Consider the following 25,511-nt stretch of genomic DNA (forward strand, 5'->3'; position numbering starts at 1 on the left):
TGTCAAGAAAACAAAAGAAAAGAAAGAAAGTGGTGCATCGCTTGCGGAGCCTCAAATACGTGGCTGCATTTGATATATCAGTCATCCCCATACATACATTTGATATAATGCTACATCAACTCAAGGTGAGGTGTTCCCTGCAGGTATAACTTATTGATCCTGAAACATTTGGCATAAATCATCCGTCTTGGTTTAACAGCTCTGATATGCTGTGGTTGATGTTTTATAAGACATCGAGTGCACCTAGTACCAAGTATAAAGGTATTGTTCAAAAAATCACACCCGTGTGAATTAAGTGAGGGGTGCTCTTATCATCGTACATCATCATGCATCATCTCATACTAGCCAATCAGAATGCCTGTTGCCTGTGATTGATTAGCTGATTTGCTCATCTACAGTACATTTTTCCTTCATTGACAATGGCACGTTTAATGTTTTGATGTTTAATTTACGGAATTGCGGAATTTTGACCTAATTTCTTCGTTCATTGTCAATGGCAAATCTTGAGGGGACAAGATCTAGCGGACATTTGACCTGAATTCCCATTTCATTGTCAATGGCAAAACTTCAGACGTGTGGGGACAAAGGCTGTATGTAGGAGGGGCTAGCAGATCTATCTATCTATCTATCTATCTATCTATCTATCTATCTATCTATCTATCTATCTATCTATCTATCTATCTATCTATCTATAAAAGCACCAAAACATGTCTGTAGCCTACACTTCCTTGTATTAACCTGACTCCGCCAGATGGGGCAGTAGAGAGTACTCTCTTGTGACCCCCAACAATGATTTAAATATATACTGAGCACTCTTGGTTTGGGCATCTGTTTAGCCACAGAGATCTTACCTTTAAGATGGAACATTGATTCCATCATGGGACATCTGGACTTCAGACATATCATGTAGCAATTCTGTGATGTTAGTCATCTATGACTCCATCCATGAACTCCGATACAAATATGGACGTCTGTGGACGTATGTACATCATGTATGTACTACATCATGGCTACATCATCAGGGGTGTATATATATAAACTCTGTAGCTGGCAATAATCACTATTCAGGGTACTGTTATTATTTAAAATGTTTCTCACAAGGGCAGAATATGACCGGGGGGTCAATACCTTCTCACCCGAAGGACGATTATTTCAGGTTGAATATGCAATTGAAGCAATAAAGCTGGGATCAACGGCCATAGGCATCCAGACATCAGAGGGCGTGTGCTTGGTCGTGGAAAAGAGGATCACCTCTCCTCTGATGGAGCCCAGCAGCATTGAAAAGATTGTGGAGATCGATTCTCACATCGGTTGTGCCATGAGCGGCTTGATAGCTGACGCCAAGACTCTCATCGACAAAGCAAGAGTGGAAACACAGAACCACTGGTTCACTTACAATGAGACCATGACTGTGGAGGGTGTTACTCAGGCTGTGTCCAAACTTGCTCTCCAGTTTGGAGAAGAGGACGCGGAAGCTGGAGCCATGAGTCGGCCCTTTGGTGTAGCACTCCTCCTCGGGGGACTAGATGAAAAGGGACCCCAGCTCTACCACATGGATCCATCTGGCACATTCGTGCAGTGTGACGCTCGAGCCATTGGCTCGGCCGCCGAGGGGGCTCAGAGCTCACTGCAGGAGATCTACCATAAGGCCATGACATTAAAAGAGGCCATGAAGGCGTCTCTCACCATTCTGAAGCAGGTGATGGAAGAGAAGCTCAGCGCCACCAACATCGAGCTGGCCACAATGGAACCGGGGAAGACCTTCCACATGTATTCCAGAGAAGAGCTGGAGGACGTTATCAAGGACATATAGAGCACAGGAAGGACTGTGCTCTTATAAACCAAATCTCTACCAAACAAATTGTTTATCCACAAGCTCAACATGTGTTGCGTTGTAACATGTGAGCTTGCAGATCAGCCATTTTAGCCAAAATGTAATGTTTGCCTCTAATGACGAAGTCGTAGGGAATAGGCAGAGGCTTCATGTGGTCAAGTGTTGAATTTGTAACCAGGGGGTGATGTTCACAAACATTGTTCTGTTGTATTATGACAGAAAATAGTAAAATACATGTTTAAGATTGAACATTCCAAAGTTTTTTGTTTTATTCTATTGCATTAATATTATATAAGTGGAAGTAGATCTTTGCCAATGCCCAAGATGTTGACAGTCTGTGTGCAGAGGTTGGAAGCGCCCTGTTATGGTTTGACCTGCCGGTCATAATTATTTACTACCTCTCACCGACTGACCAAGAGAAGCCTATAGCCCATGTTTCACCAATCGATTATTATGAAAGAAGGATAGCGTAGAAATGTCACTTAACTTGGTTCTGCAATTCCAGTAGGCATTTTTTTCAGGGACTGGGAAACAAACAACTGGAGCCTGAAGTTAGACGTAATGCATTGGCATCAATGAGATTTGACAGGACAAGCAATAAATAATATAAATACTATATCTTTCAGTGAATGCCACCTGCATTAATCTATTCAGGCAACTGAAATAAGTCATCCAAAATGTTTCAGTCTCTTGTTTTTCAATGTATTGATTGATTGATTGATTAGTTTATTAGACAGAAATGTAAAATAAACAGCAACAGAGTGCAGTCAAACAGTTGGTCTACAAGGGATAGCGGTCTTGTTTCCATTTGGGTCGTATGCAATCAATGTGGAAGAAAAAAGGAGGGGGCTGTAAAGAGGGGAGAGGTGATCATTTCCTCTCCCTTAGGCCTGCTAGTGATGGGAACTATTGCTAATTTCATTAAACCAGATCATTCAAGGTCGTTCAGTAAAAAGACCTGTTCATTTAGTTAATTTAGGTTGTTCTGTACTACCGTAAGCTACGGATTTCCCCCTGCACAGACCCAGTCAGCAGTCACTTGAGTCAAGTCGTTCCTCAGTTGTGCATGTTCCATACTCAACAGTGCAACACCACGTGACTCTACTGTAATCTATTGGCCGTGCCAGGCCCACCGTCACTTCAGACTATGGGATTGTTGTTGCTTGGATTGTCAATCTCTCTACTAGTAGGCTAGCACAGTTAGCATCAGATATTTGCGCTCGTAATGGTTAAATACAGCATTCGAAAAAAATAAGAATTTCTATTGAATATCTTAGTTACAATGAAAGTGAGTTGATTTTTTTGTTTTTTTAAGGCTAACTGTTGCATTGATAGTCAGACCGTCTGACTACCCGCAATCTCCCCCAGTCACCAAGGCCCATCTATGATGCCCTCACTCTTTCTTGGATGGGTTCACGGAAGTGACCGGGTTAATTTCGTTCACCAAATATGTGTGTTCACTGCTGTTTAAATACTCCTGTTTAAAATGAACTGATTAAGCATCTAATCTGATGAGGGGCACTAGCATTATAGTGGTGTAAAAAAGTAATGCATTGCAATTCGGCTGTGCAATGCAATGCATCAATGTGACACAATCAATAATCGATAATCAAGACCTAAATATAATTATATATAATACTATTTAATTATAATATTATTACTGTATAATTACGGCCGTAGGTCGCAGATTACTATGAGAACCTGGAAAACCGCCCGTCGCTCCGGCAACTCTACATCTGCACACCCTGTACACTCAAGGCACTGCCCCCGCTGCGGCGCTGCCACCTTTAGATCTCCATATATGGAACTCACCCTGTTGTGGAGCTGATATGTTGATCTGACACAGTCAAACCTTGCACACTCAAGACACGCTCCACGTATGGCCAGTACAGAAGTCATTCCCTTATGTTGATCTTACCCCCCATGCCAAAGCGCCAGCGCTTACCCAGAAGTCTGCCGTCACCCCGGCGGATGTGTGCACACGACCTCACCCTTTTGGGCGAGGTCGCTTCTCGTCCCCAGGGCGTCTTACTGGTATTATATATAAAATAATTATAAATAAAATATGTTTTTCAGTAGCCTATATATCTCACTGCATATTGACTGATGAAGAATGTGCCATGTTGTGCAGTAACATAGAAAAGTGTGATACATTGCATTGTATCGTATAGAATCGAATCGTTACCTGGTGAATCGTAATCGAATGAATTATGAGAGCAGCGCCAATGCACACATAGCTAGCCCCTCCAATGCATGGCTTTTGAAATTACGTCATATGGCAGCCACGTATGGACAGTTAATGTTTGTTTAGAGCACTTTTAACAAAAATGTTTGCCAGCCTAAAGTCTAAATGATGACATGAGACGTTATGTGGCCAATATATATACATATTGTGACTGGTTTTGTTTTTGAGGGGCTATACAGGTTTAATATTTGTTTTTAGTTCAATGTTTGTTTTAAAAATACCATTGACAATGAAGGGAAAATGTACATCATATTGTCCCTCATTACGTCATATTGTCTCTTTATTGTTTGAAAGCCTGGGTATCGAGGCTACTTTATTGTTAATGGCATTTGATGTTTGTGTTGGCACCATTTGTTTTACATCACCATTACATCACCTAATCAACATGAGTTAGACTTTAATATATTAGCGCCCCTCACTTCACACAGGAGTGATATTTTTACATCTAGATTATGTCACCTGTTAAGTTCTTATCATGAATGATACAGGTGATGGAATTCCTGCTGGGCATTGCTGCCTGACGCACCTCCATCGGTGCCTTTAGAACCTTTTGTGTGCCGTTACATCTCACTGAGGTGCAACTAGAGTTGTTGAATGTTTCTTTACATCATCATCATAACTGAATAATTCGCTGATGCATAATATGTTTAGATGCCTATGACATCTTCAGATATTGCTGCACTGCATGGCTATAGTGAAAAGGATTCGTGTACATCTGGTGACGTGAAATTTGAGCGTTGGGTACGCTCACGTCAAAGTGACGGTAGAATGATAAATGCCGACAATTGCAGTGTGACCAGTGTACACGTTGTTCTGCACAAGGTTGTCTGTTACCTGATTCCAGCTATTGCTTATAAGTAGCCTTGCCGAGCCATGAGGCCCACAGGGCAGGAGCCTATCTCCTGTTTCTGTAGCGTGAGGCAGCTTGATGTACAAGTACACCCCCTGGACATGACGCTAGTATGTCGCAGGGACTTACCCCCAATCCAACCCTTGATGCTGAGTGTCAAGCAGGGAGGCACTGGGTCCCATTTTTAGAGTCTTTGGTATGACCCGGCCGGGGTTCGAACCCCGACCTCCCAGTCTCAGGGCGGACACTCTAACCACAAGGCCACTGAGCTGGTGCTGAGCTATTGCTTATGGGCCTACTTTATTACACCAGTTAGCACAGCTGCATGGCTACCTACCTTTCTTATATGTAAAACAGTTCCTTTTGATGAGGGCTAGGTGTACAGAGTAGACAGCCAAGGATTGCAAATATGTAGATTTATTTTTCTTCTTGCAAGGTAATCTGCAAAAAATAATGCTGTTCACAAAAGTGTTTCAAAAAAGTAATTCAAAATAGGAAAACAATAAACTTTCTAGGCTTAATTCAAGCACGACAGTCTAGAGAGACTGTTTTGAAGGGCAGATATCCGCAACATTGCCTCCCCTCGCATGGAATACCCCTAGTTAGATTGATTGATTGATTGATTGATTTTGTATTAACATAAGTTAGAATGGGTACATTTCAACGAAAGTGCAGGTCAATACAAAATCTGGGATAAAACCAGAAAAAGCACTATGACTTGTTTACATCAGGGTCCTCCATGTTCAATTCATCAGAACATTTAGACATACAAACATACACTTATATGAGAGGGGAAAAAAGTCTACTTTGAAAAGTCTGGCCCTTTCCTTTGTTGAGACAAACCAACTATCCTTAGCAAAGGAACACTACATGACCTCATCTTGAAATTTAAGTGACATAAACAAAGAAAACTATTCAAAACCATCTAGTCAAATATCACCATACACAGGTTTTTATCCATAAAATATATTACACAGAAAAATGCAAAAAAAATGCAAATGTCAAGTGGTCCGTTACAATCACCTTCCCCTCCCTATAAAATAAGCACTGGAGTCGTGTGTGACTCTTTTAGGAGGATCAGGCAAAAATTGTAAATCTGTTAAATCAATAAATGTGTATTTTCAACCGAGCTATTGTCTGTGTGTCATTTGTAACCTGAATTAATTGAAAATGTACAGTACATGAAAAATGCAAACTTGGCCATGATGTAAAAAACAACTCCCCGAATACACACGCAGCTAGCATACAACTAGCATTCAAATTGTTCCATGCCGGGTTAGACCATGTGAGGCTGAAAATATATGTGGTAATTAAATATATAAAATATGTATATTAGCGAGTCTCTGTCTATCACATGATACAACAGTTTGTGTTTCTTTTCAAAGCTGGGAACCCAACTCTGGGGTCCAGCTGGCTAGCCTGAGAGAGAGCAGAAGTAACATGGGGCAGGAATGACTGCAGTGTGTAACTGGACCAGATGCAGCAAGTTCAGAGACTGGCATGGCATGTTGGTTGATAAGTGAAGACACTCTCACAATAATGTCAACGATTTTGTATAGATGCACAATGGGTTATTTTTATTTATTTATGTATTATTTTGTATTAGCCTACTACAGTCTGCATACAATATTGTTTAAAAAGATGTCACCAAAACACAACAGCATTGATTATTGCAGCAATACTCACGCAAAGGGTACGTTTAAGGAACTACTGCATTCGGTTGTGGAAAGATCAGAGGCTTGATATTATCATGCATTGGAACTGTATGATTTATAACTGTAACATACTTCATTTGTTGTGTAATTCATGCTGAAAGCTAGGAGCCAGTTCTAATATCTGAAAAAATATATATTTTTCACTACTTTCAGAAAAGCCAGATTCTGAGAAAGCCAGCAGTGAGAAAGGGCAGTATATGACATCAGCCCCCTATTATGATACCATATTTGGCCAGTCAGTCTATGATGTAAGTCCTCTATGATCATTTCCTTATTTCCCTCTCCATTAATAGTTATAAAAGGTTAAATATTTAAAGTATCCACAGCTTTGGCAAAAGATAGCAGGGTAGTGTGCTTTTGGAACCGTTCACAATAAAGCCACTTGACCACAGTTCTTCATCACTTGCACCTGTAACTAATCTGACAAAGATATTTTCACCCGTAACTAACCTGACAAAGACATTTTCTCCACAACAATATGACCTGGGAAAGCTACGTGGACGACCTGATGGCTGATGGCATCTGCCAGGATGCGGCCATTGTTGGGTACGTGGACGCCAAATATGTGTGGGCATCGTATCCTGGCGGTAGATTTAGCAACATAACAAGTGAAGAAATTGACATCATAGTGGGTAATGATCGACAAGGCTTCTTCACCAGCGGGCTCACTTTGGGCAATATGAAATGCTCGGTCATCAGGGACAGCTTCCAAGTTGACACGGACTGGTCAATGGACATCAAGACAAAGAGTCAAGGAGGAGAGCCAACATACAACATAGCCGCAGGAAGAGCCAACAAGGTACTGGTTATAGTCATGGGGAAGGAAGGTATCCATGGAGGACTGCTCAACCAGAAAGTGTTTACCACTGCTGACTACCTGAGGAGATCTGGATATTAATGCTAAGGGAATATTATCAGACGAAAATCCAATCTGTGAATAAATTCAAACTAGGGTTTTTGCCAGATGCATGAAAGGTGCCTGGACTACATTTGCACCCACCACTACTGACGACCGTAAAGACTACTTTAGTGGAATTGGCTGCCTCCTAGCGGCCTTACTAGCGACTTAGCCATGATTGGCTGCATCCTAATCCAATGACAGTCTGAACGGTAGCGACGTAGTGTGGCATTGGTCCGACCTCCCCTTAGTCCGTCCATTACTAACACTATCCCAAACCCTAATCTCACAGGAAGCCACGGATGTTTACCCGCACCACGGGTGATTTGTAACCCACAGCACGGGTGATTTGTAATCTGCAGCACAGGTCGGACTAACGGGAGGTCTGATTTAAGGCCAGTCCCCAGTCTGATGGCATAAAAACCCATACTCTGAACGCCGCAACGCGGAGCGAGTGGGAACAGAAGCTAACAGAAGCTAACTGGAGCTAGAGGACAACCATAAGAAAACAGTTAGTGAACCAACAAAAGAACGTCGGAAACGAACGAAAATGCGTGCTACAAGAGCTTGCTGCACCTGGCAGTTGAATGTCATTCTTGTTTCATGATTCATTGCAAGCATGTTTTGCACCAGTTCTTGCCAAAAAGTCGTCCAAGCCCACCTTTCCAGCTCATTGCATAGCTATGTGTTTTTGTTTGTTTGACTGTTTGTTTTTTCTTTATTTTTTTTCCCCTGGTTGCATGTAAATTAAAAGGTAGTATGTATTTAAAAATGTTCAAATATAGTACTTTGCAAGTGCAAAGAGTGAGTGAGTAGTCGAGTAAACCAGGTTTACCAGCCTATACTCTTGTGACTGTGTTAAAAGCGGCAAAGCTGCGGTGTTCATTCCACCAAAGATGACAGCAATTACTTGGCACCCAGGGTCATCAATCACCTTTGCGGTCTGCATGGTTTGAGACAATGAATGCGTTGGCACAAGATAGGGGGAGAACTGGTAATTCAGTTCAGATTCACTCAGATAATGGCTGCTCAGATGAGAGCTCAAGAAGGAACAGTTAAGGGTTAAATGTCTTCTTCATGGACACCTTTCGCAGGTGGCCTCTCTACCCATGTCCGCCCATAAGACTGAAGGACAGGGTCTCATGGAAAAGAGTATAGTTTATACTAGTATGTTGTGTTGTGTAATCAACAACTTAAAAGAAATCTCAGTGTTCTAAAGTTATATTCATCCATGCTGTGACTCAACTTGCTACACAACTTCTCTGATGTTATTGTGGGCGGGCCGAGCATAGCTGAATGGCTGAGGGGCCGCCTGGGAAACGGAGTGTTGCAGGTTCGATTCCCGGACCTGGCTATCTAAAATGTAATTTCCACTGCAAATGTACTTTCCCCAGGTTTCCCACTTAAATCTAAATCTTCTATACCAAACTTCACCGTCGTAGAGCATGCTGAGCTGGCCCGGATTAATGCACAGGCTCACAGGGTCCACACCTGTTCTCCCGGTAGCACCCATCAACTATGCTCTCCATCCCTACAATACTACAATGCTAGTAACATATACAGGGTGTAGGGTGCATATAAAGACCGACAATAGTTTTTTTTCTTCTTTCTTTCCCCTCACAGTAGAAAAAGTGCTCCTCAGAGCGTATCAAATTGAGTGATGTTTGGACAAAATCCGTAGGAGTAATATCCTAATCCTAATAATTAAAAAATGTATAGTGCCACCTGGTGCGCTATAAAAGGTAGATGTGAAACATGCAGGGCAGATGTTTTTCCTTTGGCCTCTAGGGAATGTGTGTGCAAAGTTCCATGTGGATCTGTCCAGTTATTATTATAGATAAAAATGCGAATTAGCCTGTTATATCACCACCAGGATCACGTCGATGTGCACAGTTTCACATAGATTTGGGCCAACAGCGCAGGATATTTGCTGTCTAAAGACACATGGACGTACGTATAGGGGTGGGGACTTGTCCCTCGTCATTAATCAACCACTACTCCCAACCAACTAGTCCTTTATAACGCCCCTCTCCCTTCAGCCACACAATGTTATACTGTGGGGAACTGTGCTTGCAACTTGCAAGATTGTTTTATCATGTGTCAATGAATGACAAGAGCTGACATCATCAAGAGCAGGAACAATCTCTTTCCGCCATGCCCTCGTCATGACATCTATCTGGCTATATTAACCTCCCCTGGACATTCCATCAGAACAATGGCTCAGCCACCTCTTGTAATATTATTTAAAACTTTTTTAATTTAATTACAATTTATTTTTTTCTCTCTCCTTTTTTTGATATGCCAGAACTACACACCTGGAAGTCAAGTTCATAGAATACACCTCTTTTATACAATTATAATACAATACTAAATTATCATGAAGGTGTTCTTTTCTCTTTTTCCCCCTGATGCAGGCAAAACACTGTATGGAAATGAAAGTCTATGGGATCTGTTTATGAAGGTAATCTGTATTCTCTGGTAAACTGTTTCTGCATTTTGAAAAATCACACTCGTGTGAGCTGGGAGCCCACTGTGGCTTTCATTCATTGCAGATTCTTCTTATATATGTTACGAGACATGAATACATTATGTTATTGTATAAAACAAACCCGACACAAGATGTATAATATTGGCCACATGACATCTCACATTGTCATAAGTGCTCTAAACAAACATTAAAAGTCCATAGACTTGGCTGGAAAACAATTTTTGTTGAAAGTGCTCTAAACAAACATTGGACAACAACACACTCCATTTTTGGGCATAGCCGTATTGTGAACTATGGTTATGGTTGAGTGATGATGAGTGTGACATGAGTATGACGATGTGAGTATAAAAGATTATATAAAAGGAACAGCAAAATCTCTGAAAAGAACCTTTACAACCCACGAGTAGCTATCACAGTCCATAAGAGCACTTCAGCTTAAGTGCTCTGACTGACCTGAAGTCATTGCGGCCTCATATTGATCTAAACACATTCTCCATTACGACGGACGGAAGACGTCAACTCTGGATCCAGTAAGAATCATCATATCTAAGATGCTGGCTAATATTTCAAAAGTTATAAGAGCAGGTGCTCAGGGGAATGGCACTGCAGCGGTCGTGTCAGCACGTTCATGTGCTGCCTTTAACCCTAAGGCCACCTTTGACATAAAGAAATGTGATGTGCACAACATTGAAGAGGCCCCGCCTGTCCAGGCAGCCCTGACCCGCGAGGAGGGTCTGCAATACTACAAGACCATGCAGACCATTAGGCGCATGGAGCTGAAGTCTGACCAGCTCTATAAGCAAAAGGTAATCAGGGGCTTTTGTCACTTGTACGACGGCCAAGAAGCATGTGCAGTTGGTATCGAGGCAGGAATTAACCCAACAGACCACCTCATAACGGCATATCGTGCCCACGGCTACGCCTTCACCAGGGGTGGAACAGTCAGAGAAATCCTGGCCGAGCTCACTGGTCGGAGAGGAGGAATTGCCAAGGGCAAGGGAGGCTCTATGCATATGTACTGTAAGAACTTTTATGGGGGGAATGGTATTGTGGGAGCTCAGGTTCCTGTGGGAGCTGGTATAGCCCTTGCTTGCAAATATCAGGGAAACAACGAGATCTGTGTCAGCCTCTATGGTGATGGTGCAGCCAACCAGGGTCAGATCTTTGAGGCCTACAACATGGCGGCTCTTTGGAAGTTGCCTGTCATCTTCATCTGTGAGAACAACCAGTATGGCATGGGTACCTCTGCAGCGCGAGCTTCCGCCAGCACTGACTACTACAAGAGGGGTGGCTTCATTCCTGGCCTCCGGGTAGATGGAATGGATGTGCTCAGTGTCAGGGAAGCCACCAAATTTGCAGCCGATCACTGCCGATCGGGAAAGGGTCCCGTTGTCATGGAACTGAAGACCTACCGTTACCATGGACACAGTATGAGTGATCCCGGTGTCAGTTACCGTACTCGTGATGAGATCCGGGTGGTGCGCAGCAAGACTGACCCCATCTCCATGCTCAAGGACCGCATGCTGAGCAATAATATGACCAGCGTGGAGGAACTTAAGGGGATTGATGCAGAGGTGAAGGAAGAAATTGAAGATGCAGCGCTGTTTGCCACTACAGATCCAGAGCCCCCTCTGGAGGACTTGTGCAACCACATCTTCTGCAATGATCAGCCCTTAGAAGTGAGAGGCACAAATCCTTGGACCAAGCTGAAGTCTGTTAGCTAAAGCAGTGGTTTTCAACCCTTTTCATATCAAGGTCCATTATTTATTCAGCATTTAAGCCATGGACCACCATTTGATGACATTCAGCCTCTCAAACCCAAGACAGAATATTATGTTGTCGTTGGATACAATTTGTCCACAATTTGTCCACAATTCCATGCTGTATTGATATGGTACCATTAGGAGAGATAACGGGCAAAAGTTGTAGACTGTTGTAGACTTCTTGTAAATTATGTAATGCGCATGTTTAACAATAATTTAACACCTTGAGAGTGTAAAATGAAACCATTTTAAGCTCTTTTAATAGTTAAAGATCTATAAGGATCCATATGGCATCATTAAATTGATTAGACCACCTGGAACCCCCAGGACCACCGGTTGAAAACCACTGAGCTAAATAAAGTGTGTCCCGCTCATCGGTACATACCTTTTTATAGTGTTATGTATTCACCCAAATTATCACTTTCAGCTATGGCTCTAATCTACAGTATTCAAACACAGATCCGTTGTTGTATGATAGCATACTGTAACTGTAAGTATCTCTCACATTCCGGGTGAATTCACAGTCAACCACTGTCAACATGTTTAGTATTGAATTATACAGTAAGTTGTAACACAGGGGTCAAATTCAAAATTGTCGGTGCAGTATTAAAATATGATGTTTGTATTGTATTTGATTACACAACATAAGACTTGACACAATTTTGGAAGTCAATGAAGGTGATCACACACAAACTACATACTATACTTACTACTACTTACATACTGTTTGGTTAATTATGGGTGTGCGAGATTTGTACTCATAATGAGAAATTATATATTGGGTCAGATTGATTGGAGATTAAGCAGCTCCTCTAGGGTGAGAGAGCTCAGGTCCCCACATTCCATTCTACAAACATCGGGGGTTTTACGGCCCTTCTCCTGTTGTAGGACAGGCCATTATTGACTCCTCTTCACAGGGAAAGTCAACCCATTTAGAACATACAATAATGAAGTAACCTAATTCCTCTTCAATTGTTTAAATGTGTTCTAATAACCTATTATATATTGGGTTGGTAAAAAGCCTAAATGATAAATACCTGTAATAGTCTGACAGTTTAATCTAACCTAAAGTCAGATCTCCACACTGTCCTCTCACAGAGAGGGCAGAAGGGATGCATGGGTCAGTGGCATATGATTGGCTGAAAGTGTAGCATGAAGGTGGGACTTCAGTCAGGGCCCACTGTGACTATATGCTGTATGGCACAAAGTGAGTTAGATTCACCAATACCATCGAACGTGAACATGTCTAGGCAGAGACCAGCGGTAATGTATTTGCTATATATTATGTGCTATAAATAGATGTTTGTGCATTATTCATAATCGATGTAATATGATGTTTAGATTGTAACCAGTGTTCTCTCTGTGTTCTTGTCATCCCGATCATTGATCAATTAATCATCTGATTATGATAAGGTAGATTTAAAACCACATGATTACACTTAATTAATGTACCATTAATGTACCACTTAATTACTTAATAACTAAGTCTGAGAAACAACAATGACAAGCTAAACTGTACCATGATCTGGGAGATTAGAGTGTTCAAATGATAGTAAACCCTACCGACAGAGTTAGGATAGAACCACAGACCAATAGGACCTGTAATCCAGATTCCGGGGTTACTGTATTCATCTTGAGTTGGGGGGAAGTGTGAACAGAACGTGTGAATGTATGATTGTAAGTGTAATTAATATGAATTAATAAAAACCCTATAAAATGCACGTTTGAGTTCATCAAATATAGGCTATCATTGGGAGCATTTGGTTCAACTGTGCGTGTTAGTCCTTTAACTCTGCCTAGTGCAAGGGCTGGTCGGAGCCTCGGCCCAACATCGCCAAATAACCGAACAGTTTTAAATCGCTGCGAGCAGCGACTGGCTTAATTAGGCCACTAAAGGGCCTAATTAATACAGATTTAAAAGTTTTGTACCGTGCGCTGGGATCAGCGCACAGTTTTACATCACGGCCGGGCGGTTGGAAGCATAATATAGCCTAAACTGAGACCGTTTGGACATATTATGGTTTCAATCGCTACCGCGTTTAAAGAACTTTAAATTAGTGGTCACTAAAGTGACCACAATTTAAAGGCAGTTGTGCTGTGCATTGGGATCAGTGCACAGTAATTCGCCGCCGAGCGAAAGTTAATTCGCCGCCGAGCGAACTGTTAAAACCATAGAGCCACTAAAGTGCCTAGTTTGAACAGAAAGAAAGAGCCGTACGCTGGGATCAGCGTGCAGCTATACACGCGCCCGGGCATATTTAAGATATAATATAGTCTGAACCGAAACCGTTTGACATATTACAGTTTAAATTGCTACCGCGTTGTAAAGGGCTTTAAATAGCAGTCACTAAAGGGATCTGCAATTTAAAGTTGTTGTAATTCAGAATATAGTTCAACTGAGACGGTTTGAATTTATTCAGTTGCCGTGCTGTTAAATTAAACAGCGTAGATCGGTGTAAAGTCACTAAAGTGACCACAATTGTAACAAAAATAAATTACCGTGTGTTGGGACCAACACACAGAGTTGAATCGTGCCACACTGATAACCACAAGTGTGGTTATCATTGACTGGTGTGACGTTATTCAACTGAAATTCAAGCCGTGCGTTGATAGCAGAGCACGTGAATGCGATGCCGCAGTCATTAGTATCCACAGGATTAAATCAAACTATAAATGCTGCCGTGACGGCATGCCGTTTTGATTTGTGCTACTAACTACGCGGCACCGTTAAACTGTTTTCATGTGGGTATGGGTCCATGGGAAAAACAGCTGTTAAAACCGTAAGCCACAACTGCGGGTTTAACAATAGTTTGGGAGTCATTGTTCGATAAGGCAGAGTTCTAATCGACGGTCAGTTTAGGAAACTGATTATTAAAGACTATTTGTAACCAAACATAAAGTTTAATTGAGACCGGATAAGACACCGGTCGTTTAAACCAAGAGAGGTGCTTTTTATAGTAACCACAATAAAAGTGTTTTCCTTCTGGGTGCTTAGACCGCACCAAGAAGAACAGCAGTTAGTGCATGTGAGGGGGGGAAATTCCTCTTCCCACTGTCATGCAAATGTCCCAATGTGTCACTGAAGTGACAGGGGGACTGGTATAATCTACCAAAGTAGTAATTAATAGCGGTGATAAATGTTTAGAACAAAATAGGGTTTTAAACTCAGCATTAAAGGCGATGTAATAATCTTACCAGTCAATAATGTTTAACGCTGAAAGCATGCTTTGAAGTGCGCATAAAGGAAGGGCGTGACTATAATAACTGTTGCGTGACGCATCTAGCAAAACCTGTAATCCAGGTTTACGGAAGGCTATTAGAGTTTGACCGCCCACGGCCAATATAAATCTATATACTTATATTATATATAATCTATATAATATAAAAAGGTTATAGTATAAAAAGGTTTATTTGGTGAAGGTATTAACAGGGAAGTATGGGCTCTCTGAGTACAAGTAATGTCAGAGTCCGCTAATTAAAGCTGGGCAAAAAACTAACCATTTACTTGAGTGAATGAATGATTTGTGAAGTCGACTAAACCACTAACCCAGTCCAATTAGTTCCTGTACTGTTTGTTAAAGGGAGGGACAGAGGGGGTGGAAAAATGGCTTCTTTAAGTGAGCTACAGATACAGAGCTCACAGGCTCAAGCTATGTTTGATAGCACAACCTATAGGGTGGATCTTTGTATGGACAGGGGTTCATCCAGTGAGATAACTGAAAGTTTTGCTGAGCTGGACAGGGCGATGGACGATGTGATAGACGCGTCGTCAGATTACGAGATATTCCTTCAGGAACAAAACGAAGATAGACTCGCACACATAGAAAATGAATTACTGAATTTATATGTTAAACAGTACAACAGTGAAAGGTACCGTGTAATCAGGGCTGCTATCTGTCAGGAGAATGACAGGGTAGCCAGAGGTGTCGTCACAGCAGGGTGCCACCAGATAGGCCTCTGTGAGTGTCCTGCAGAGAGCAGGAACATAGGAGCCCCAGAGGAGAGGGGCATCCAGCCCGCAGACGCAGCACCAGACGTCACGAGATGTGACATCACGGACCCTTTCGCCAGCGCAGAGACGGGCGGAGCGGAGACGGTGCCAGCGGGGACCGGGACAGCCCCAGAGGGGCGAAGAGACAGGGCTACCAGTCAGCCGGGCTGGGAGCAGATAGAGCCTGTCACAACGGAGGCACAGCCTGGTGCTTCCTGCAGTATCCATGCAGGGAAGCCAGAGCCCTCTACCGTGGGCAACGAACCCACGACAGGACAAGCCCTCAGTCAGCACCGTAGCAGGCCAAGAGCGGCTACGGGCAGAGCTGAGGGAACCGACGAGAACCACACGACGTTTCCGCAGCCTTCGACAGAGGAGGAATGGCCGAACATCGAAGTGGGACCGACAGCAGCAGCAGAGCTGTCAACAAGAGCGGAACAGGTGAGCGGCCTTCCGGAGGAGCTGGAGGCTGCCTACGCCTCACCGTTCATCATCAGAGCCATGCCCGCAGACGTTGTGGGCAAGGCCGACGGGTCGTCGATCCTTCTCACCTCAGAAACGCCGAGCGTGATTTGTGGCATTACTGGTGCCAGTCTACGCGATCAACGGGCGGCGGGGGAAGGGCATGACGCACACACCAGGAACCCTGGGGTGACTTTCGTGAGGGGTCCCGTGAGGGGTCCAGGCGAGCCAGAGAAGCACCCTGGGGTGACTTTCGTGAAGGGTGGCAAACCGGGAATGGCAAAGTCCAGTCTGGTACAGAAAACCGCAGTGTCGACACATTTGTTGTGTCGAGTTTGTAAAGCGGCTGAGAAGAAGGCCAAAATGGCTCCTGTCCTTTTAGATCCTAGAAAAGGAAAAAGATGGGGGTGGGTGAACGCTTTCATGCCAGCGAGATCAGAACTGGGTCAGAAAGAGTAGCATGTGAAATGCTTCTCTACCCATTTGTTTTTTTCCTACAGCAGGGAACAATTGGGGCTACGGTGACAACAAGAAGTCACAAACAGCACACACACACACACACACGCACGCGCACGCACACACACACTCACACACGAGATGTGTGTCTGATCTGTGCATAATAAATGTGATGATGTATGTGGGTTCATTATATCTGTACTAGACAACAAGTTAGCAGATAGGTGGATTTAATTTGTGCCAATTAAGTCCTTAGGGACAAAGGTAAAAAAGAATGCTGGTAAAATGATTAAGTTTCCTTCGATTGGGAGGGGGGAACACTGTCTCTCAAAGTGCAAGTGGGTTTTGTGCGTGAGCGCGTGTGCGCGCACGCACGCACAAATTAACACACACACAAGCACAAAGACTGCATGTGTGAAAGACACATAATGTGGTTAAGATGTTGCAAGGGTTTGCAATTTTCAATTGGGTTGCTTTTGGTAAAAGTCAAAGTAAAAAATCCAAAAAGTCAAATGATACCAAGTTGTTGAGATGCAAAATCGGTTATTTTGTTAAAATCACAATTTGAAGTTCCTAGCAAGGTGACAAAATACTAAGACAAGTTTGTAATCATGTTTGGTTAGGAAATAACCAGGGGTAATAAACTGCATTGTTTAAACATGTGTTTACCAACTGGGCCCCATTCTGCAACCAAAAGAGTCGTTTCAGGTGGGGGGCACAGGAGGTCATGTTTTCTTAAAGATAAGGAACCAGTCTTGTGTGGAAAATAAACCGTCCTTCTTCCTCAAACCAAGGGGGTTGTTTAGATAAGTCTGAAGCTTTGTCCGGGCAAACAGCCATAAGATTAAACGGACAGAGGTGACCAAAAGTTCATGTCAGTTAGGTAACCCCTAACTGACATGACAGAAACAGCAACTCTCCTACAAAAGTGGAGATGCACTGTCTCACATTATTACAAGTATACATAAGTTTGATTAGCTGTAACTGAATTTAATACTTAAGGGTGCGTTGGGATAATTACAAAAAATGTCCACGATATCGACGCATGTAAACCTTTTATTATTTTCATTGTTTTATTGATTTATGCAGTTAATGGGTTGTGTTTTATTTTATTGTGTTTTTCAAAGTTGTATAATGTTATAACTTCAGTATGTGGATCCAGTATTATTTAACAGGTTCCGAAATTACTAAAAATGGCATGCGCCCAAATATCAAAAAATAATATTTCCGAAAAAAATTAATATCAAAAATAATCTTTCAGTTTATGAAAAATGAATATCCAGATCAATTTTCATCACTGACGTAAGGAGTGTTTGGTTAATTATGGGTGTGCGAGATTTGTACTCATAATGAGAAATTATATATTGGGTCAGATTGATTGGAGATTAAGCAGCTCCTCTAGGGTGAGAGAGCTCAGGTCCCCACATTCCATTCTACAAACATCGGGGGTTTTACGGCCCTTCTCCTGTTGTAGGACAGGCCATTATTGACTCCTCTTCACAGGGAAAGTCAACCCATTTAGAACATACAATAATGAAGTAACCTAATTCCTCTTCAATTGTTTAAATGTGTTCTAATAACCTATTATATATTGGGTTGGTAAAAAGCCTAAATGATAAATACCTGTAATAGTCTGACAGTTTAATCTAACCTAAAGTCAGATCTCCACACTGTCCTCTCACAGAGAGGGCAGAAGGGATGCATGGGTCAGTGGCATATGATTGGCTGAAAGTGTAGCATGAAGGTGGGACTTCAGTCAGGGCCCACTGTGACTATATGCTGTATGGCACAAAGTGAGTTAGATTCACCAATACCATCGAACGTGAACATGTCTAGGCAGAGACCAGCGGTAATGTATTTGCTATATATTATGTGCTATAAATAGATGTTTGTGCATTATTCATAATCGATGTAATATGATGTTTAGATTGTAACCAGTGTTCTCTCTGTGTTCTTGTCATCCCGATCATTGATCAATTAATCATCTGATTATGATAAGGTAGATTTAAAACCACATGATTACACTTAATTAATGTACCATTAATGTACCACTTAATTACTTAATAACTAAGTCTGAGAAACAACAATGACAAGCTAAACTGTACCATGATCTGGGAGATTAGAGTGTTCAAATGATAGTAAACCCTACCGACAGAGTTAGGATAGAACCACAGACCAATAGGACCTGTAATCCAGATTCCGGGGTTACTGTATTCATCTTGAGTTGGGGGGAAGTGTGAACAGAACGTGTGAATGTATGATTGTAAGTGTAATTAATATGAATTAATAAAAACCCTATAAAATGCACGTTTGAGTTCATCAAATATAGGCTATCATTGGGAGCATTTGGTTCAACTGTGCGTGTTAGTCCTTTAACTCTGCCTAGTGCAAGGGCTGGTCGGAGCCTCGGCCCAACATCGCCAAATAACCGAACACATACTACATACTAACCACACACTGTTTGATGTTTAGCATAGATTATATCCTTGGCAATGAGAACCTTCCTATACCTTTGTCTATGCCATCGTTGGTCCACAGCCACCTCCACACAAGATGGCACATAGCAGCAGGGATCGATGCTTCTGGGAATGCTTGGTGCAGCACTCGTCTCTCTCTGCCTTGCTATCATCTGTGAGAAAAAAAAAGACTGGGTCCTGCTCTGCCTGCCCTCTTCCAGCAAAATACATTTCTTTCTAGAAATCTTTCTACAGTTGTAGACCCTTAAAATGGCCTCATCTTCACTTTTAGTGACAACTTTGAGTGTGCATCTGCACATGCAGTTGTATGACTTTGTAAAGCAGTATAAATTAATGCCTCACAGTTCTCTCGGTCCATGTTGCCAGAAGAGTCCATGAAAACTATAAAGTTCACCTGGTGTTTCACCTAAAGGGATGTTTTTCACCCCTTCTTCAGATGTACTCTAGACAGGGTTGAATAATGATCAGGGATGTGTATCTGGGACAGCTGGTGCTCATCACATTCATCACAGCAGCGCCTTCAAAATGATATGCCTTGAAAAGGTAGAGACTTTGCTTTCTTTCTAATATCAGGCAAAATGAACCTTTCCTCACTGTATTTCAATGTTAATTTTTGTCCAATAGATAGAAACCTTTCAAATCATCAATGTTAAATGATCAAAGTATCAATCAATACCATTTGAATTTATCGTTCAATACGTAGTTTCTCTCAGAAACCTACATACAACTTTGCATATATTGGACACACAAATGGAGCACATACTTGTGAGGCTCCTTAGGGTTAGATACATAATAAACTGGTAAGGCATAATGGATGTGGCATCACGATTCTAATAGAATTAAGCCTCTCTCTGAGTAACATGTGTTCAAGAGACCTCTTGAAAACATAGACGCACGCACGCATGCACACACACACACACGCAAAACAAAAAGTTCCCAATAGTTTACTCCGTCTCAATCATCATCTGTTGTGCATAACAGATTTTGTTCAAACACAGCAGAACCAACGTCATTTAAGTTCTGCCATTTTGTATATTGTCTTAGCATGCTTTTATTCCCTTCAGATCAGACTATAGATTTGGATCAAGATCGAACCATGCCGGCATAGATTCTATCCTTGGCAATGAGAGCCTTCCTATAGCCTTAATAGACTCACTCTATGCCATGTTGCTTCATGGTCCACAGCCAACTCCACACAGCTTGGATAACATGAAAGGCACATAGCAGCATGAAGTAAAAATGACTGTGATAGCTGGTTTCTGCCCAACATAATTCTGTGTGCATTATTAAAGCCAGCTATATTTCGCATGGACTGTGTGTGCGTGTGTGAATTGCCCCTGCCCACAGGAAGTACCTCTCCATTAATAGCTATAGCGTTTTTCAGAGCTAACTGCCGAAATGGCTTGAAGCGCGTGCCCAAATATGGAATCATACTTATATGTCACAGACTGGTCACATGAAGTCTGATATTCACGTTTTTGTTTTCTCTGCGTTTCACAGCGTTAAGGCTGTGTATTGAATACATGTATACAGAATGGATGAAAGGGACCTATGTTTTCCGGGAGTATTATGGAGGAGGTCGTTCGTATATCGTCGGCACGGCTTTGTGGACGGTGAAGCCGCAAGCAGGAACCTGATAAGTGGGAGAGAGGGAGAGAGGAACGGGGGAAAGATCTATATTGTGATAGTACTCACTCTATAGTGTTTGTTCAGTAACGGAAGTTGCATGTGACATGTCTCTCCATGCTTTTAATTAATCGAGAAAATGCATTTTTAGGGCAATTGTATCTAATCAGCATAGAGAGGCAAAATAAACATCCATGACTTTTAACATTTCTTCATGGTTCTTTGCATGTTTATGGCTGAACAATCCTTTGCCCATTCTTGAGCTATAGTTCCATCCAGCAATATTAGCAGAATGTACAATGAAGTTTAGGTCTGCAGTTCACGCAGAACATTGAACTTGGACAGGAAAAGCTGCCAAACTACATACAAACCAAAAGTTATGAAGAGTAACACACACATGATTGTGTTTGCCTGAATAACCAGCACTGTGAGCACAATACTTTTCCACATCTTAGCTGAGACATGAAATGAAAAAATAGCATATTAAGGATATACAATATTATGTATTTAGTCTATTTACAATTACCAATCTGTCTCAACATAAAATGTGGACCACTGTGCTTTTTCAGGAGCCTGTTAATTTTACTGCATATTTTTTAACTAGGGCAAAGCTAAGCTTGCTATTCACTGGCACAAGGTCTGGCAAGCAATGTCTTTTTCAGGATGTTGGGTCAGAACACTAGTATTGATGCTGGACTGAGGAGCCGAATCCAGATGCAGCTTTTCCATGCTATGTCATCCTGTGGACTATTTGGGGCTTATTGGGGTTTGTGTTCATAAGTCTTCTTGCCATGATGTACAGTACTATATATTTGGATCGGGGATATAAATGTCCATATTTGGCATGACGCAGGTGTCCATATTAATTTGGAGGACACAGATGTCCGTATTTGGATAAATGCCAACATTTAGGCAATGCAGTGGAGGGCATCAACACCAATCAAGTTTTGTTTTGCTTTCAGCAGTGCCAGATGAAGAGTTAATACAGAGACACATATATAGCCTATGTTTTAACAGACATCTGCCTCACTTCTAAAGATTTATGGCACCTCCAAGGAAAAGGGCTCTGCCTAAACCACTCCCAGAAGGCTTTCTAGTCACTGACACAGAAAAGAAGAGATGGAGGCTGGGAAAGGTAATTGGCCAAGGAGGCTTTGGGTTGATCTATCTGGCCTCACAGGATGTGGACACACCTGTGGCAGCTGACAGTGATTTTGTCATAAAAGTTGAGTACCACGAGAATGGGCCCCTATTCTCAGAGCTCAAGTTCTACCAGAGGGCAGCCAAGCAAGAGAGTATACAGAAATGGACAAGAAGCAGGAAGCTAGACTTTCTGGGGATCCCAGCCTACTGGGGATCAGGGCTGGCCGATCACAATGGAACCAAGTACCGCTTCATGGTAATGGACCGCCTGGGCAGCGACCTGCAGAAGGCCAGCCAACAACACACTGGAGGTCGGCTGAAGAAGGCGACAGTGCTACAACTTGGCCGAGGACTGGTGGACGTGCTGGAGTACATCCATGACAATGAGTATGTCCATGCCGACATCAAAGCTGCCAATCTGATGCTGGGTCACAGAGACCCTGACAAGGTGTACCTATTAGACTATGGCCTGTCCTACAGGTACTGTCCTGACGGAGTGCATAAAGAGTACAAGGAGAACCCAAAGAAGGGCCATAATGGAACCATCGAATACACCAGCCTGGACGCACACAATGGAGTCGCTCCATCCAGGCGTGGGGACCTCCAGATTCTAGGCTTCTGTCTTCTTCACTGGCTGTGTGGAACTCTTCCCTGGGGTGCAGTTCTTAAGAACCCAACACAGGTCCAGGAGGCCAAGGCCATGCTGATGGATAACCTGCCAGGCTCAGTCCAGCAGCTGTCTCAGAGTCGAACCAGTACGGATGAGTTGGCCAATTTCCTACTGTATGTTAGATCTCTGGGGTACCAGGAACGCCCTGACTACCACAGACTTAGGGACTTGCTGGCCAGCGGTGCCCAGCCAAGGATTGACCTGTCTAGGCCAAACAAAGGGCAGACACAGAGATCCACCTCTGATGAGGTTCTGGAGCCTCCAGTCAGGGGCAAAATGGCAGGACGAGAACAATTGTCTTCCAAACCCAAGGCTGTTGATATGGAGATGGATGGTGAACATGGTGTGCATTGGAGTCCAACCATCACCAGGCCTCCGTCAAAACAGAAGGCTGATAAAACCACAGCCCCTGTCAGGAGATCAGCCAGATCAAAGCCAATGCCTGTACAGGTTGAAGATTATTTTGAAGATTTTGAGGAAGGGGAGGTAAGACCCAACCCTACTGATGCACTAGTCGGCCCCAGACCCCAAAGTAAACAAATATTTAGTAAATTATGCTTTATCATTTCAATATTGTTTTTATTAGGCAAGGTACTAAGTTTTCTCATTTTAAATATATAACTGCTTTACTCATGCATTATCTTTAAAGCGCAAATAACATGCATTTTAAAACTGCTTTTAATATTTAATATCATATTGTCTATGTCCCTCAAAGTTATTTCCAATGGTTTGAGCTTCAATCACCACTCTGATATAACCAGTCCTTGTCATTTCTTTCTGGACTTTGAAACCAGTTTTAGCTGCAGTACCACAATGTCCTGAGGTGGTGGGGGTGCTGATATGCAGATTATTTAATATTTGAGTCATTATAATATCTGATGCTAGATAAACACAGGCTTGTTTCCATTCCATGCCAGCTTGGAAAATCAACAATGGTGGACATGGCGCGCGTGTGTGTGTGCGTATGCACGCGCGTGCCTGCGTGTTCCAAAGGCTAATCTTGTAAACAAAGTAAGGCCCTACTCTGTTTGATGAGTGTGTGATGGTATTCAGATGATACTATACTATACTTTGAGTACTGTACCTGCTGGTATTCAAGCGGTATTACTCTGATGTGCGCTGGCATTCAGATGGTACTACTCTAGTTGATGTGATGTGTGCACATGGTATTCAGACGGCATCAGAACACCAGCACGGTGTGCTGGTGTTCTGATGGTCAAAGGTACAATGATGAAGACTGAAGACTGCATGAAACGATGAATGAAAACAAAACAGAAATGATGATGAGCTGGTCATCGGGTAACTTTAAGCCGAGGTGAGGAGGCTTCAGGGATCCGCCGTGACTCCATTAAAATATGGTTTCTATGAGTGCTTGGAGCCAGTTTGATTGTCATATCGAACTCCTCATTTGGGCAGGACTGACATCATAGTGACATTATAGTGATGCGAGCATAAACACAACTGTGCTTAACACCGGACCACCACAGCTAAGCAAACCTCGCAATACACGATTGTAATGTCTGGCCGTGTTCTGGTAGGAGTTAAACGTGTCGTTGACTATGCCGTCAAGATTCGCACGAAGGCAGACAACAGTGGTGTGGTCACCGATGGCGTGAAGCACTCGATGAACCCCTTCTGTGAGATCGCTGTGGAGGAAGCGGTCAGGCTCAAGGAGAAGAAGCTGATTAAGGAGGTGGTAGTAGTCAGTTGCGGGCCGGAACAAGTACTGGAGACCATCCGTACTGCCCTTGCCATGGGGGCGGATCGTGGCATCCACGTGGACATATCGGCCGAAGAATACAATACAATCGGACCCCTGCAGGTCTCCAAGATCCTGGCGGCTCTGGCCAAGAAGGAGGAGGCTCAACTCGTAATCCTTGGCAAACAGGCCATTGATGACGACTGTAACCAGACAGGTCAGATGACAGCTGCCTTGCTGGACTGGCCTCAAGGCACCTTTGCAGCCGAAGTGGTGTTGGAGGGAGAAAGAGTGAAAGTGGTGAGAGAAGTCGACGGTGGACAAGAGACCATTATGATAAATATACCTGCAGTGGTGACTGCAGACCTTCGACTCAATACACCCAGATACGCCACTCTGCCCAACATCATGAAAGCCAAAAAGAAGAAGATAGCTAACGTGAAGCCGGCAGACTTGGGCGTTGACATGATCTCACGGTTGGAGGTGTTGAAAGTGGATGAGCCTCCCCAGAGGAAGGCCGGCTTGAAGGTGGAGACGGTAGCGGATCTGGTGGGAAAGCTCAAGGAGGCAGGGAGGATATAAGGGATCATACCTGCTATGTTTCACAACGCCGTTGCGGACCGATATTAGCACATCTTTAAGCTGACATGACGTGAGCTTGTACAGTAGATCGGCTACTTTCAACGTGCAACACTGTTGTATGACAAAGTATAATAGGGCTTCGGGTTGTTCACAGCAGAAGCCTATATTAATCCACGCAATCCCTCTGATTTCTTATGGTAGTTCAGACAAGACGTTTACTGGGGTGGGGTCTTCCAGGAGTTGTAGTAGAGTGACCAGTAGCAAGGTTCCCATTTCGATCTCGGGCTCCCCCAGAGTTAGTGTCGAAATGTCCTTAAGCAGACTCTGAACCCCGGCCTAATTGCTCCCGATGTGCAGGTTGGTGCCTTGCATGGTTTCCTCCGCCATCGGTGTATGAATGTGTGTGCACAATCTATGTAAAGTGCTTTGGATAAAGGCGTTTGGATAAATGCACCATTTACCATTTAGCAATGTTTCAAAATAGTGAAATAAATCACACTTGTGTGAAATGAGGGGCGCTCTTATCATCATACATCACATTTTATGCTCAGCCAAGCAGCTAAGCACAAAGCTGTGCATACTGTAGGAGGGGCTAGCGCCGCTCAAAAAATA

At 43.0% G+C, this 25,511-nt stretch overlaps 5 protein-coding genes across 5 annotated transcripts; all 5 read left to right on the forward strand.

Annotated features, from left to right (window-relative positions):
• Window positions 1-1,087: 1,087 nt before the first annotated feature.
• Window positions 1,088-1,813, forward strand: LOC306931959 (proteasome subunit alpha type-5-like; the record flags this gene model as incomplete). Its single annotated transcript, XM_079513665.1, has 1 exon — window positions 1,088-1,813. The coding sequence occupies one exon, from the start codon at window positions 1,088-1,090 to the stop codon at window positions 1,811-1,813; it is 726 nt and encodes a 241-aa protein (XP_079369791.1).
• Window positions 1,814-7,122: 5,309 nt separating this feature from the next.
• On the forward strand, window positions 7,123-7,542 carry LOC306932078 (profilin-2-like; the record flags this gene model as incomplete). Its single annotated transcript, XM_079513783.1, has 1 exon — window positions 7,123-7,542. The coding sequence occupies one exon, from the start codon at window positions 7,123-7,125 to the stop codon at window positions 7,540-7,542; it is 420 nt and encodes a 139-aa protein (XP_079369909.1).
• Window positions 7,543-10,581: 3,039 nt separating this feature from the next.
• LOC306932231 (pyruvate dehydrogenase E1 component subunit alpha, mitochondrial-like) lies at window positions 10,582-11,754 on the forward strand (the record flags this gene model as incomplete). The annotated part of the gene is made up of 1 exon (XM_079513932.1): window positions 10,582-11,754. One exon carries the CDS (start codon window positions 10,582-10,584, stop codon window positions 11,752-11,754), a length of 1,173 nt encoding a protein of 390 aa, XP_079370058.1.
• A 10,093-nt stretch (window positions 11,755-21,847) lies between these two features.
• On the forward strand, window positions 21,848-23,831 carry LOC306932079 (serine/threonine-protein kinase VRK1-like; the record flags this gene model as incomplete). The annotated part of the gene is made up of 2 exons (XM_079513784.1): window positions 21,848-23,104; window positions 23,793-23,831. 2 exons carry the CDS (start codon window positions 21,848-21,850, stop codon window positions 23,829-23,831), a joined length of 1,296 nt encoding a protein of 431 aa, XP_079369910.1.
• A 303-nt stretch (window positions 23,832-24,134) lies between these two features.
• On the forward strand, window positions 24,135-24,899 carry LOC306931958 (electron transfer flavoprotein subunit beta-like; the record flags this gene model as incomplete). Its single annotated transcript, XM_079513664.1, has 1 exon — window positions 24,135-24,899. The coding sequence occupies one exon, from the start codon at window positions 24,135-24,137 to the stop codon at window positions 24,897-24,899; it is 765 nt and encodes a 254-aa protein (XP_079369790.1).
• Between the last annotated feature and the right edge of the window lie 612 nt (window positions 24,900-25,511).

The sequence above is a fragment of the Electrona antarctica genome (assembly GCF_951216825.1).
Source record: "Electrona antarctica genome assembly, chromosome: 11".
Taxonomy (NCBI): domain Eukaryota; kingdom Metazoa; phylum Chordata; class Actinopteri; order Myctophiformes; family Myctophidae; genus Electrona; species Electrona antarctica.